This window comes from Centrocercus urophasianus, unplaced genomic scaffold, assembly GCF_019232065.1.
Source record: "Centrocercus urophasianus isolate 14NV4802_14NV808 unplaced genomic scaffold, USGS_Curo_1.0 seq_15, whole genome shotgun sequence".
NCBI lineage: Eukaryota > Metazoa > Chordata > Aves > Galliformes > Phasianidae > Centrocercus > Centrocercus urophasianus.
Genome location: NW_024884697.1, coordinates 21,023,972 through 21,038,936, shown reverse-complemented (window position 1 = coordinate 21,038,936; position 14,965 = coordinate 21,023,972). Strand labels below are relative to the sequence as shown.

Sequence of the window (14,965 nt, the reverse complement as noted above, 5' to 3'; positions counted from 1 at the left end):
CTCCTTTACAGAAGGAATTTTTTTTGTAAATGCTGAAAAGAAATTAAATCTTTTGAAATCAGACTGGATGTTGAAAAAAAAAACCAGAGACAGCATTCTGGTATTGATATCTAGATGATCTGAATACATAAGGCAACCTATTGAATAAACATGGCTTATGAAAGCAGAATTTTCTCTTAGATAATTTGGGCAAAATAAACAAAAATACTTATTTTTTAAAAATTATATGCTGCATGTAATTCTACAGAAAGATCCACAACTGATTCCCATCATTTGGTGAATTAAACAGAACAAATAGCAATGTCAAACAGTAACAGAATGTCTGATACCAAATTTAGTCTAACAATGGAAAAAGTATTTTAAAACTTACTTTTATTAGTTGGAGGAAAGCAAGAAATAATGGAAAAATAAATCTAATGTAATATTTACATCTTATTTTACTATTGTGATATATATGCAAAAGAACGCACAATCTTTTTGAAATAAAATTGATTTTTGAATAGATTACATGCTTAAATAATTATAAGGAATAAATAAATGTTATAGGAATGTGATTTAAAAATGGCTAGAATAACTGGATTTTTCAGATTCCTATGAGCTGCACATATCCTGTTCAGACTACAATCAAAGGCAAAAGCTGTCAAGAATGCTATTTTGTGATATACACAGGAAAGGATAAGAAAAAAATACATTTCCATCTTCTGAACATTCTCTCAGTTTTGGGAAATATCAGAAAGGAGAAATGGGGACAACTCTGGGACAGTAATACTTCTGCTTTTTAGCAATTAATTCTCGTCTCTTGTTGATGAATTTGCTGTCCTGCTTTCAGTTTCCTCTAACTCAAACTCACAGTGTTGGTTGATACTTGCATGTTATATGGTAAAATCCAGGCTATGCATTTATTTCACAGTTTGGAAGCTGTTAGTCCCAAAAAACTGAGTAACCTAACATTTTTTTTTTTTTTTTTGGTAGATCAAGGTAGATCAAATATCTTTGTTAAAACCACGGTAGAAATTAACAAAAGTTATTGTCTACTTTTCAGCAAACCCTTATTTGTTCTTTTAGACAAGCATATTCAGTTTAGCAGAACAGCATCCTGAATATGCCTTTTGCAGTCTTTGCAAGAAAATTCCACTTTTAGACCAGATACAAACGTGATTAAAAAAAAAAAAATCACCACATCCTCACTGAGTCAATAAAGTTGAGAGAATTAGGACTGAATTAGAATCAAGAACTCCATGTTCTTATAGCACATGCCTCGGTGAGTAGTTCCTATTGATAAACAAATTATCATGTACCATCTCTGTCCCCTTCCAGCCCAGAAGCAAACACAGTTTTCTGTAGCATTTACTCTATTCTAAGGTGATCTGAGAGAATTGGCCTTGTGAAACGTGACCTCCTCCCAGTGAGTTTTAGCATTGTGGAACTAGTTTGAACCAATTCAGGCAGGCAGGAAAGAAGGTAGAAAAGGAAATCTGGAACTGGTTGAATGAAGTTGCACGTGCTCATTGAAAAAGACAGTGGCAAGACATGCATTACATTACTTCAAATGCCACTCCATACAGAGAGTGGCAGCTGATACTGGAAGCACTTCAAATTCTGACCATTGACTAAGACTCCAAAGCACTGCAAGCCTAGAAACATAGGCCAGAGAGAGAATCCCTGCCCCCCAGAACCTTATCATTTACATACCAGACAATAAAATAACAGACCAAAAGTGGAAGAATAAGAGAAAGCAGACTGGCAAATAAGATTGGAGCATGAAGCTGGAGACAGCACAGCGATGAATTACTATCATTTTTCTGAAGGACAGACTTGAGGAGGATACGAGATAATTTTCATAAGTTTTTGAGTAGCATGGTGGAGAAGATGAAGGTGACTTATTGACTTACTGACTGCCTAATGAAGGAGTAGTGGAGGCTGGTGTGACTGATTCCTATAAAGGAGATAGGAGTAGTTGGAGACAAGGGGGACAGGCACAGGAAGGAGAATGGGGGGAACGTGCAGGGAGAATGGAGATATTCCACTCTTACAATTGCAAAGTATACGGTGAATATAAAGATGCAAAACCTGATGAGGAAACTGTAAAATGAGAAGATACCTTTTATACATTTGTATTAAAATGACTGAATAAACCAAACACACACACAGAAACAGCCCAAAACTGTTTTGCAGGAATTGCTTTACAAGCACACTACCAAGCATTCAAAAACCGAGCAATGACACCATAAGGTTAAGCAACAGTATTTCTTGTGTGCACTTATTGTGACACCAGTACCTTAATACTCACCATATTCTGTTTTTCCCACAGAGTCCTTGATACAATCAGTCCAAAGATTCAGAGTGATAAAAATAAAATTTAAAAGTAATATGAAATTCATCATTTTGGGTCTCATTTGTTACCATACCACTGAACAAGAAAGAGAACTGTAATGGTACTTGTTATTGGTTTATTCAAATAGATTGAAAATATCAATCTTATACTTCCATGACTAATCTCAAAGCATTTCTTCATTTGAAAATTTGCTTGCTCTATCTTCTTGATTGCATTACACTGACTGCTCGACAAGGATGATTTAATTGTCCACATAATCTTCCTCAGTGATGTGCCTTTGTTCAGGTGGATGTTTCATTTGGAAATCTCTTCAACTTTCCTGTCTTTGGTTTGACATTTTGTGATACCAATTTATGGCTTTATGTTTGACTGACTTTACTACTTCCTTGCTACTTAATAAGTCAAATTTTATGTTTTATACATGGGATTTAAACAACATTTTTATAACAACTGGTATGAATGGTCTTTCTGAAATCTCAGATGAATTTTTATCTATTTTCTGATGTTCTGATAAGTGACATTATTCCCAAAGAGAGATGAGGAAAATTACCTACCGCAAATCAAATGCTTATTCATCTAACTTCTTTTTTCATTTTCTCTCTTTTCTTTCATGTAGATATTTTCACTCTGAATTCATGGTGGTGTAGGATGAAAATGATGTTTGGCTTTCTGCTGCCTCATTAAGATGTTACAATCCCCTTATGGATCTTTATAATCCCCTTACTTGGTCTTTATGACCAAGCTATTAACAGCAGTCGTCAGTCCATCAGCTTCTCTAACTGTATGAATACAAGTCCTAAATATGCCCATTTTAATCTTTATCAGGATCAGAAATTCTGTCTCTGGAAAAATGATCTTAGTATATCAAACTTGATATTGTACTTGTTTCTTTCTACACCTTTCTTTGTCAGTGTTCCCTAGTTGCAACCACCTTCGTGTAAACACTGTGCCCAAGAAAAAAAGCAACTCCTTGGCTAATCCTCCAGCAGATGTACATGACGTAGAAACATGAGGAGGTGAACACAGTCATCTCCCTGTACGCAGCTTATGGTCGGTTCATTGGAAGGTGAGTGGATGCATTTCTCAGCTGTTGCCCCATCTTTGCTTTTGCAGTGTTGCTTACATTGTACAATGTACTTCACCTTAAAAATCTTTAGTGTGTGGTTATTTCAATCAGCTCACATTAAAAATTCAACAGATACCAGTGTTTTTGTGAGATGAAACACGCTCTTTTAAATGTTCTTTACAGTTCTGTCAGGTTTTTGAATGCTCATTGCTTGGTGTAAACAGCACATTTTACTGTCTTCTAGTAATGTAATGATAAAAGTCTACAGCACGAATAGAAGAATATGAGACTGAGTCACAGAGGACAACTATTTTGAGTCAACCTGCCAAAGATTTCAAACCAGCTTCAACCTAAAAAATGCCTCCTTTCTTTCAATTTATGTATAAGGATTATTGGATAAAGTCACGTCAAACGTTGTTAACATTTAATCACTATTAAAAAATACTTGATTTTTTTTTTAGTTTTCTAGGATAGAAAAGTTGCTCTTTTCAGCCCCTGAAACAATAAAATCATATATGCTCCCTAGGTGCAGATATCTTCATGACATAATAATTTCAAATAGAGCAAATTTTCAAGCTATTGCTTATATGTTACCTACCTTAATTCTCTTTAAAGCAATATTTTTCTGAAAGAAATATGAGAAAAACTTAAAACTTAAACTAGACTTATTTATTTTTAAATTTTTGATATGTAGTGTATTATTACACTGGAAAGTATAAAAAATCTAGTGGCACATCTAGTGCCTTTCAACTCACAATGTACTGCCTACGTTTCAATTTTTAGACAACTAATATATCAATCTATGATAAACCTGATCTAAATCTATAAAATCCTGAGAATAAATTGATGTTTTTCTATTCAACACTACACTGCCTGACTACTGAAAAATATAATATACGCTAAACACCATCTCCATGGTAATATGTGGGTCAACTGTAATGAATACAAAGCTAATTGTCGCATTTTCATGGATTATAATAAAAATAATGACCTCCAAGTCAGGATTTCCCTGGCTGGTAACAATAATTTGAGTTAAAGAGCTTCTGGATAACAACAAATTGCTTGGCAAATTTCCCCAGTGAATGAGTTCTACTTAATTAAACTTCATTGAAGAAGCCCGTACTTACTTTAACAAGTAAAATCAAAACCAAAGCCACACAAAAAAGAAAGCAACTTACAGAGTGGGGATATATCTGCACTGACATCTCCTCCTTTAGGATTCATCTTCTGAGCTTGACTTGCAGGAATAGGCTTATATGATTGACCTGTGGCTCTGTACATTGCTTGAACCCAGAGTATTCTATCTTGCTCATCGTCACTGGCAAATATTACAGTATCTCCTTCTTTAACAGCATTGAAAAACATTCGACCACCTTGAAGACCTGAAGCACGAAAGAAGGAAGGTAATCTTAGTGAGTTACTTCTAGATCACCATCAAGGTTTATAGCATGAGTTAACTGATTTTTCTCTGTGTATGTTTTTGTAGAGGGTGTGTGTTAGATCATTTTATAGGTATTAATGACTGAGAAACAAGATAAAATCTAGAACAAGAGAGATTAAATGGTAATATACATATAAGTAGAATTAACTATTGTTATCAAAAGAGAAAATATTTTCACTATTCCATTTCTTATTCAATTCCAATTTATTTCTTACTCATCTTCTCTGTATCATATTCTATTTCGTATTTCTCCAACATATTCTCTGTCAGGGCACAAGTTTCATACATGGAAGTCTATCTCTTCCTTAACAGAAGCAATTCCATACCTTTTCTCAACCTTTCTGTTCCTTCTTTAGTACCTTTATTCATGGAAGTACTTCATTCTTTGAGTACATAACCAGAACAGCAAGATTCCATGTGGTTGCACCAGGGATTTTTTGTGACATAACACTGCATTGATTTTCCAAATATCTTCTGAGCACTGATAGGCTTTCGAGTTATTCTGAACATTAAGCCAATGTTTTCAAAGACCAATATCCAATTTATTAGAAGTCTCTTAAATTCGTAATCCTCTGGTGCTTAGGTACAACAGAATCCCTTTTATTTACATGAGTAACTTCAACTTCCTTCTGCTGTCATGTTACTAAATTTGGGTGTTTTTTCTGCTATCTGCAATTTTATTTATTTTTTTTTATTACTCTGCAACTGACATCAATCATCTTTTACAAATAATTTCAGAATATGATTCTACAATCAAAACCACAGTTAAAAAGGAAAGACTGACCAGAATTTGTCATTTTTCCTTGTGTCATTATATAGCCCTATAATGTCTCAGGCAACACTAGTGTTTCTTCTGATAGCAAGCTTCTTTCTAAATTCAAGATTTTTCACTCTAGAAAATCTTAAAACCTTTAGGTGCAGAAAAAAAATAACCTTTGTGATTTTCAGCACTAGATCAAACTAGTAATAATAATAATAAATAAAATCAATTTAGCTGTTTCACACAAACATATCATACTTCACAACGATGAAAAATACCTGTGTGAGGAGCTGTATAATCCACAGTGTATCCTTCCAGTTGCATCAGTTCCTGAGGTTCAGACTTCTTTTCTCTGTAACTACACATTGCAAATGTGTATTGGCTCACCTGAATAAGACAAGAATTCTTAATTGCTCAATTCCTTTTCAGAGCTAATGTTTCACAATAACATACACTGCTTAAATTAGATCTCAGTTGCAGTAAAGAAATAAAACATACTTGTACTTTTTTTTCCCTTTCCTGCCAAATGGAAAGAAAAAAAACCCATAAACACATCTCCTTGCAGCCTTCTGAAATACCATATATTGTAGGCTGTTTGTTTTGTGAACAACTGAAAGGAATCAAACTAGGTTCTGCCAGGGAAAATACTTGGTACTAAAGAAACCGCTCATTCTACTGTGTGAGAAAAAAAAAAGGTCCTGTATTTTAAGAACTTTATTTTACATATAAAAATAATTTCTGCAGAAGGACTGCCACAACATTTATAGTGCAGCTGGAAAGACAAACGTGTCTTTGTTCGATGCTGTTCAGTTTGATACTGAACCTTCAGTTTGTTTTTGTAAAGCCTAATATCTGCATCTTCTGCACCTCTGTCATCCTAAACCTCTGTCATCTCCAGGTTGCTCAGCTCACTGTGTACAGTACTGCATTCTGTAACAACATCAGTTACTTCTGATCAAGTGCAATAGAAAAAAAAAAAACAAAAAACAAAAAACAATAAAAAGAGGATTTTCCACCTCAACATTTAAGACTCCACGGACAGATTAGAAAGAAATAAGGAGATCTGAGGAAAACGTGTTTGGAAATACTTGGAGAGGAATCTAACAGCTGGGGGAGGAAAAGCAGTCATTGGCAAAAAATTGAAATGTTGCCAACATTGAAGAGCTGGAAAGACTAAAAAGGGGTGATCAGAAAAAAAAGAGCCTGTGAAATCTGCAAAGACTAGAAGCTTAAAGGAAGTAAAATTACACAGCCTTTAAAACTCCTGTCTCCAGAAACTGCAGGATGCTTGGCCATGTGACTTGCTTTGAACTATTATATCACCTCTTGGATCTGCAAAATTATGCAAGGATACAAGGTCATGCTAGAAGCTTGTCTAACAGACGATGGAGCGTCCTCTGCTTAGTTGTTCACTGCTTAGCTAACAGTTTTCTAGATCTATAGCTCTGGCAACAACTTAAGGAATGATTCTTTTTGACATAAAAAGCTGATTTCTGCTTCATTAGTTGGCACTGTGCCTGCACACTAATCCACCTCAACATCCATTGACTTCAACTGCCACTGACTGAAGGACTTTTGACTCTTTAAAAAAAGATTTATGGAAAATAAGAAGGTATGAGATCATTATCTGCATAATGCACCTCTGAAAATAGCGTGCCATTTTAAGTATTTGAGTTATTTAGTAAAATTCATTTAGAGAATCCCAAAGAAAACAGGATTGTGTCACAGGACAAAGCCTGGCAGTCAGGGCCTGACCCAAGCCCAGTGACCAGCAGGGACTCGAGAGGCAGCAGGACATCCCAGGACCCTGAGCACCAGTCAGCTGCCTGGGATAAGGAAGGTACAGGCTGGGCCAGGCCGTAGCCTCTTCATGGCCCATGGATAGGATGGACGGGTTGTGGGGAGCTGGAGACTGGCCCACTGTGGTGTTGTTGGGTTTGGGAACGATGCCCTGGTGTTGACATTGTGGCCTGGGAACTGATTATGATGGCCCGTGTTGTGGGCAGGGTAGGGGCAGCCCCCAAGGCATGGGGTCATTAAGTGCCTTCAGGAGCTTGACACAAGCTCAGCCCAACCTGCGTCACTCTATCTAGGTCCTCTACCACCTCCAGTACTGCTTGGTATTTCCCTGTTTATATTCTTAAGAATGATATCATGCACAATCACAGAGAGAACACTAGGTAGTCACACACCTCTAAACACTCTGCAGCTATCACTGCCATTCATGTCAGCTCCTTCCTCCCTTGCTGACGGATTTCATTTTTGATTCCTGACGCTGCAGTAAAGCCCTTTTTCAAATTACCCTTCTTTGGTCAAATGAAATAACTTGGCAGTCACATCACCCACATTTTCTTGTCAACAACTGTATATAACCATATTATATGGACACACTGAGCTTTCAAAAATGAAGCCAGCACATAGTTACAATTGAAATGCGTTGGAATCCCATTTTTTCAGATTTTCTTCTCTACTGCATGATTTGAGGATCAGTTTGTGAAAAATCTGGGCTATATGCCTCTGCTGATCTTTAACCTTAGTATTACAGATTACAATGTTGTTGATTTTATTTTTAAAAACAGATTTCAAATGTGTTTTTTTAAAACAATTTACTAAGAAATATTGATATCAAAAAAGCTTACAGTTCATCAAGATATCTGAAAGTCTCTCAGCCAAAGAAACAAACAGAAAAAACTCCAGAAAAAAACTGCTGCTTACATCCAGAACCTCATAAACTTTCTTCCTTATTGTTAACTGTGGCCACATGTAGATATTACAAGGGGAACCATCAGAAACATTTTTTTTAATAGATCTGTGTCCAGCTGCATGTATATTTCTAGTAGTTAATGAAGCTGTATGTTAGAAGTCAGCCAATTATTATCAGTACTTCATGGGATAATGGATATGCAAAATTGTAGCAAAAAAATACAGAACACATTTTCAAACATAATCAAGCCACCTTCTTAAATAGTAATGCTTGACAAGAGAAGAGGAGATCTACTTCCTACAACTGCATTTACCTGAATTTCATAATTTTCCAGAAATTGAAACTCCTAATTTTCAGATGTTTTACCCGATTTATAACGAAGTGGGAAGCTGACAACAAACCTGTGCATTCATGATGGGCAGAGACAGGCAACAGTCTAAAAATGACTTCTGAGCAGTGGTGCTAGGGGATGCCCCCTCTGTGCAGAAAGACTCTGTTCAGTGTGCCAGAAGGAACTCTCACTGCAAACCAAGAGGCTGCCTCTGGTCCCTGCTACAGGACAAATGGGCAGCCCATTTCAGGAGTTCACCTGCTTGGACTAGCCCACATAACTGGGCTGTTTAGAAAACAATTATCTATTAAGCATATAACTTTTCAAATATTACAAAAAAGGAAATTAAAGTGACAAATTAATTTGTGTTTATATTACCGGAGGAAGATCATTATCAGTGGGCAAATTAAAACACAGCACGTCCAGCTAAAGTTTCTTACCTACCATGTTATATCCCTGTCTTTTTCTAGTTTAAAATGAACAGCCATTTAGAGAAATGACTGGAAAATAAAAGGAAGAAAAGCAAATACAGTGAGGAGGTTATTATTTCCAGACTCTGTAACCCTCCTCTAACATCAAGTTGTTCTTTCACACATCACTACTAATTTTTAATACATATAGAAACAACAAAGATGCACATTATGCACTCTCCTGAAAAATCAACATTACTCATCTAGTTTCACACCCGAGTTAATTTTGCAAAGCATGAGTAAATCATACCGATAGCTTCCATCTTACAACTGAATTTCTTGCCCTTAATATTTACCAACAGCAGCTAAAAACTAATGTAGAGGAAGAATCATCAATAAATCTATGATATATCAATACAGCAGACTGATATTCATTACTGAATGTTTATTTCACATGTATTGACTTCAGCTTATTGTCAGTGTGTGCGTAGTGTAGATTATATAAATGCGCCAGATCTGCCTGGACAGTAAATATTGATCTAACACGGTTCTTTTGATACAGCCTTATCGGGTTGGTAGGTACTTTAAAATGACACAGGTGACCAAATCCCATCACAGTTGGAAAATTCCTGTAATATTCTTCTCTTCCAGTACTTCAGTTCCAGCATAGGAAGCAGAAGACAGCCAACATTCACTTAGATGTTCTCCATGTCACACACAAAAACATGGGTCTCTTAGGTGTGTGCCTCGTTAATACTCAGGTGACACCTGTGGTTTGGAGGGAGAGGACAAGGTCTTTCTTTTCGTGAAAGGGAGGATGTGAAGTAGGAACAGTGTGAAATAAGAGTATAAAGGACAGGGGAACACTCCAGTCTTTCTTTTTTCCTTCCAAAATAACTTCAAAAAGTTATTTTGTCTTCACATCTGTCCCTTAGCAGCTATCCTATACACAGAGCTTAACAGCCTTTGCAAATCTTACTGAAGTCACCACAAGTTCTCATCTATACTCAGAAAATCTGTATGCAAAAAATCTTGGTAAGATCAGAATCAAAAATTACTTTCTGCTTTTCCACATGATCTTAAACTTTATAACCATTACTCAAATAATTATGATAAATCAATATGGCCTCAAGTCGTGGCAGGGGAGATTCAGGTTGGGCATTATGAAAAACTGGAAGAATGGTCAGGCTCTGGAATGGGCTGCTCAAGGGCGTGGTGGAATCACTGTTGCTAGAGGTGCTCAAGAAACACTGAGATGTTGTACTGAGGGACATGGTTTAGTGGGAAATATTGCTGATAGGTGGACAGTTGGATGGGATGGTCTTAAAGGTCTTTTCCAATCTTGATGATTCTGATTCTATGATTCTGGGATCAATATACAAGCCAATTCCCATTGCAGCCAGGGAGAACACAAAAACATCAAGCTTCGCAAGAATAAGTTGCAAACACACTCAGCTTTTAGCTTTACTTTGTTAAAGATCTTCATGATATAGGAGTAGGAAAGAGACCAGCAGACTATGACTTGACAGAATGGTAGAAAAAAGAGTCAGGCTTTCTATAAAGCATTCTTAGAAGCCTTCATTCCTGTTAACAGGCATCATCTTTTGTATAATGTTATGGGAGACTAACACTTAAACATTTTTCTGACAGCAAAATAAAGGACACATGGAAGAACAGTGTCTAAAAGAACATCAAAATTCTAACTGCCATCTGAAGACAAGTATAAGCAGAAAATATTCACCTTTCCAAAGATTCTCAGAAGTTGTTTATTTTTCAATTTTGACAACTCAAATAAAATCCTAATGTATTAGTCTCATGTTAATGTTGACATTCATTAGCATGTGAAAACACAGCTCAAGTTATGGACTAAAGGTTATGAACCATCAGTCCAGCACATTTTTTTGGCCAAGAAAAAATCCTGCACTAGAGTTTCTGTGACCAGTAAGTATAACCATTAATTTTAAATGCAGGAAATTCTTGATGAAATGGAATACAGAAAACTGTAAGTACAATCCACTTAAAAAACATAACTATTTATGTTAAATTGAGTGTTGACAGAAAGTCATTGGTAGAATATTTTAAGGTTGCAACAATTTTATTCAGAAATTTGTAGGCTACACTTGAAATATTTCTCAGTGTAGGGACTGATTTATATAAATAAAATTTTATATTATGTAAAACTCAGCGGCATTTCTGATTACTACAAATGTGTGCATAAAAAAATACATATACTCTAGGAAGCCTGTATCTCATAAGAGGCTAGGAATTAGCAATGAACATAGTGACTTATAAATGGCTCCAGACAGCATACATATGAGAATAAATACGTTGCAATGAAATTTCATGGCAGCCTACTAACCTGAACAAGCACAAAGTAGCGCTTTTTCCACCGCTTCCACACCTTTTGTCCTAGAGCATACAAATATCTGGAAAGGAAATAATAAGGAGAGCAGGTTTTTTTTTTTTTCTATTAATACTAAGCATGATATTAGGAGGATGCAACGCTTACAAGTGTATTCACCATACCTGCCAAGATTCTTCTCATAGTTGTCACATGACTGTGACAGCAATGTGATCTTTTGTGATTTCTTTTTCTGTTTCACTCACAAGTAGCCTTTTAATAATAAAACCAAAATGCAGAAACAAATGATCTGTGTAAGACTACCCAGCTCATCACTTACATTTTACCAATTGCCTATGAAAAATACCTTGAAGTAGAATAATTTTAGTTCCACCAAAATACTGAATATTAGAAAAGTTAAATTCCCCAGCAGTTTTTTGGTACTTAGTCTCCATAGATTTCCCAGTGTTTCTCTAGCCTATGAGAAGCCAGTCACAGTGTCAACTTGGGAAAATGCTTAAATAAAATGTTAGCGAACAGGATTCTTATTTTTTCCAGAATAAGCTTCTAATTTCCTAAACATAAGAACTTGTAGATATAAAAAAAAAAAAGAGTTCTCATCACCTTGGCAATTTTTAGGCTACAACAATACAATCAGGAACACTGAACAGTGGTAAGATAAAACCAAACATGCTGATACTGTTTGCTGCCAGAGGAAGCATGCAGATGCAGCGAGTTTCATAGCACAATAACATTTTTTTTTTCTGCCATTATGGTCGTGTTGCACTATTATTAACGAAAGCAAGGGGAAAAGGATGGGCAGTGAACTTGTTAGAAAAAGTCTAGGAGTAGTAAAGACAAGCTGCTTAAAGGATATGAGACACCTCTTCAGGCTGGCCAATCTCACTGAAGTGCATTTAATACAACTAGGTGGGCGAAAGGCAGACTCATATTGTTATCAACAAACATCCTGTATTATGGAAAAGTTATGATGACCATGATTGGAGCTGGTTGGGGGGATGGTTGGTGGGTGGATGGGTACCTTCTGGGAAAGATGAGAGAGACTGGTGCTCTCTACTTTCAAAAGTCATTTGGAGCTCTGCTGCCTTGAGATATTAAACTCAGTGTCAAAAAACAGTGATCAGTCAACCACTCACATGAGACACATGAGTAAGATGCAGGCAAAACCCTTTTTATGCCTGTCCTGGCGATAAATCCAACACAATCTTCCCCTGCTTTAGACACCACAGAGAAAGAACAAACTTTTATTTAACATGAACATTCAGCATAATGCTTCTCATTAACTATGGTGGTTTCTCAAGTTAATTACTGTCTTTCTCATTACTGCGACACAGACATTTTGCCCTATGTAGTTTTCCTATAAGAAATACTAGACATGGTTCTGCAGTACAGGTAGAACTGTCACAATCTACACCAAATTCATAATCATAAAAAAGGAAAGGATACAAAACAAAACAAAACAAAACAAAAAACCAACAACAGAACAATGTGCACTTATTATTCTTCCTGTAAGCTGGAAGTGATTTCATTTCCAGTTAAGGTGTTAAATAATATCTTTCTTGGGAAACAAAGCACAGGAACAGTAATAACATTAATATAAGCTGTCTTAGATAGGGTTAGGTAACAAAGAAAAGAGCGCTCATGACACAGAGCTGGCATTTGGTACAGAAGTTCACAGTGTTATGGCACTTCATTTGGTAAATCATTATAAACTCACAGCTATAACCTTCTGTTACTAATTCCTCTCCAATGCCAGCTCTAGCGGGGACAGTATTTTCTGGTGAAGAAAGTTTCAGTCATTTACAGGGGATATGTCCAATGCCCATTTCAAGTGTACAAGATCCTGAAATATTAGGAGACTAATATTTAATTTAAATCTCAGGTTTATACCCAGAAGGAACCGAATTCCTAAACTTCTAAATCCTATTTGAGATTCTCTTTTTTACTGAAATAAATGGGAAACAAAGGACCTAAGAAAGCTGTTAAATTTGGACACCAATATCCAGGATCCGTAGAAACTGCAGTTCATGTATAGAAAAGTCTATGAAAGGTAGTTCATGGAATTAAACTTAAGTGTCACAACTAGACCAGAAAATGAAGAGATTAACAGATTCACAGGTAAACTAAGTCCTATACCTAAGTTTAAGAATGTTTTAAGATGAGAAGTTGCATCTTCTTTCACAGGTCTCGGTTAAATGTCACACAGCACAGCAGCGGCTCATGGTCAAAAACACACAGAGCTGCAGCTTGCTATTTCTCTACCTGTATGAATATCCATATTCACCTACAGTCTTGCTCACTTCCTCCAGCCAAAAAAGAGTGCAAAAGATGCACAGCATTGTTTGTTCAGATTATTTTAAACACCCTCAGTGGCACTAATAAACACACAGCAGCTGCCATTTCTTCAGATGCTGTGTCTGTCTCTACATGCAGCACCAAGAAGCAGCTGATACTCAGAAGTAGCCAATACCGTTTTCCTAAAAATTAATCACATAATTTGCTACAATTTTCCTGTCTTCGATTTAAGTCATAAAGTTGGGACCATCAAAAATATTTTTTTAATTACTACAGTTAAGCCATACACCAAGAAGAAAGATGTGGTGATGATTTTCCTGTATCTGAGCTCTAGGATAGTAATTGCTTATTACTAAAAGAAAATATTTTGAATTATTATTATTATTTTTTTCTATAGACAATGTTTTGCAGCTTTTTCAATGAGTTAACAGACAAGATGTTGGAAAGGATTGGTTTTCTGATGTCCATAGCAATATGTAAATACTTCTATTCTGTAAAAAAACAAACAAACAAACCCAAAACATTAATATTGTAATAGATATGTATATGCAACACCTATAATGGTATAAGACACATTAGAAAGTATACTGTTGGGATTTACATACTTGGTTGTCGTACTTCTTCAGTGTTCGTATTACTCACACAGTTAGCAGTAATTTAAGACCACTACATCTGCTTTTCTACAGCACAGAGAAAACAGGATCTTATTTGTGTATGTTGAGTCACTATTTGCTACACCAATGTAAAGATTTTAAAACCATTTTTCAGACACTATCAATATTCAACCAAGTGTGCAAACCATGCACTCACCTTCCAAAGACTTACGCTGTAGAAAACAATCCTACACTTTTTGTTTTATGAACATGATTTAATATTGCCTTCTTTCTTTTCCCTCACTCACAAATCAAAAAATAACAGTCTGATCAGCAGTAAGACACAGATTTATCTGATTATGCTTCACACTACTTGCACTTCCACAGAAAATGAAAGTCTAATATTTAAAGTTCATATTTTCTGGGAAAGAAAAAAACTAATACTGTTGCTACAGCCAAGTACACTTGGATTACAATGTTTCCTATACCAACTTCTCTCTGTCAGTATCACTTGTTACTCAGGAAGTAGAATAGGTAAAATCAAACAGAACAATCTCTGAACAGAACACATTTTCTTATCAAAGTCTGACCATCATTTTAAATATGTAAGGGTTGAATCTTTTTCAAAGTGCATTCCCTTGTGTTACAAAAAATTCAAAACCACATCA

At 35.8% G+C, this 14,965-nt stretch overlaps 1 protein-coding gene across 9 annotated transcripts in view; it reads right to left on the bottom strand.

Moving 5' to 3' along the window:
* Positions 1 to 14,965, bottom strand: part of CADPS2 (calcium dependent secretion activator 2) — a 302,854-nt gene that overhangs the window by 106,723 nt on the left and 181,166 nt on the right. For all 9 annotated transcript variants that reach the window (XM_042815716.1, XM_042815717.1, XM_042815718.1 and 6 more), the window contains exons 9-11: positions 11,407 to 11,473; positions 5,881 to 5,989; positions 4,580 to 4,783 (exon numbers count right to left, since the gene is read on the bottom strand). In XM_042815716.1, coding sequence (XP_042671650.1) covers positions 4,580 to 4,783; positions 5,881 to 5,989; positions 11,407 to 11,473 — 380 coding nt within the window. The remainder of the gene's footprint in view (positions 1 to 4,579; positions 4,784 to 5,880; positions 5,990 to 11,406; positions 11,474 to 14,965) is intronic.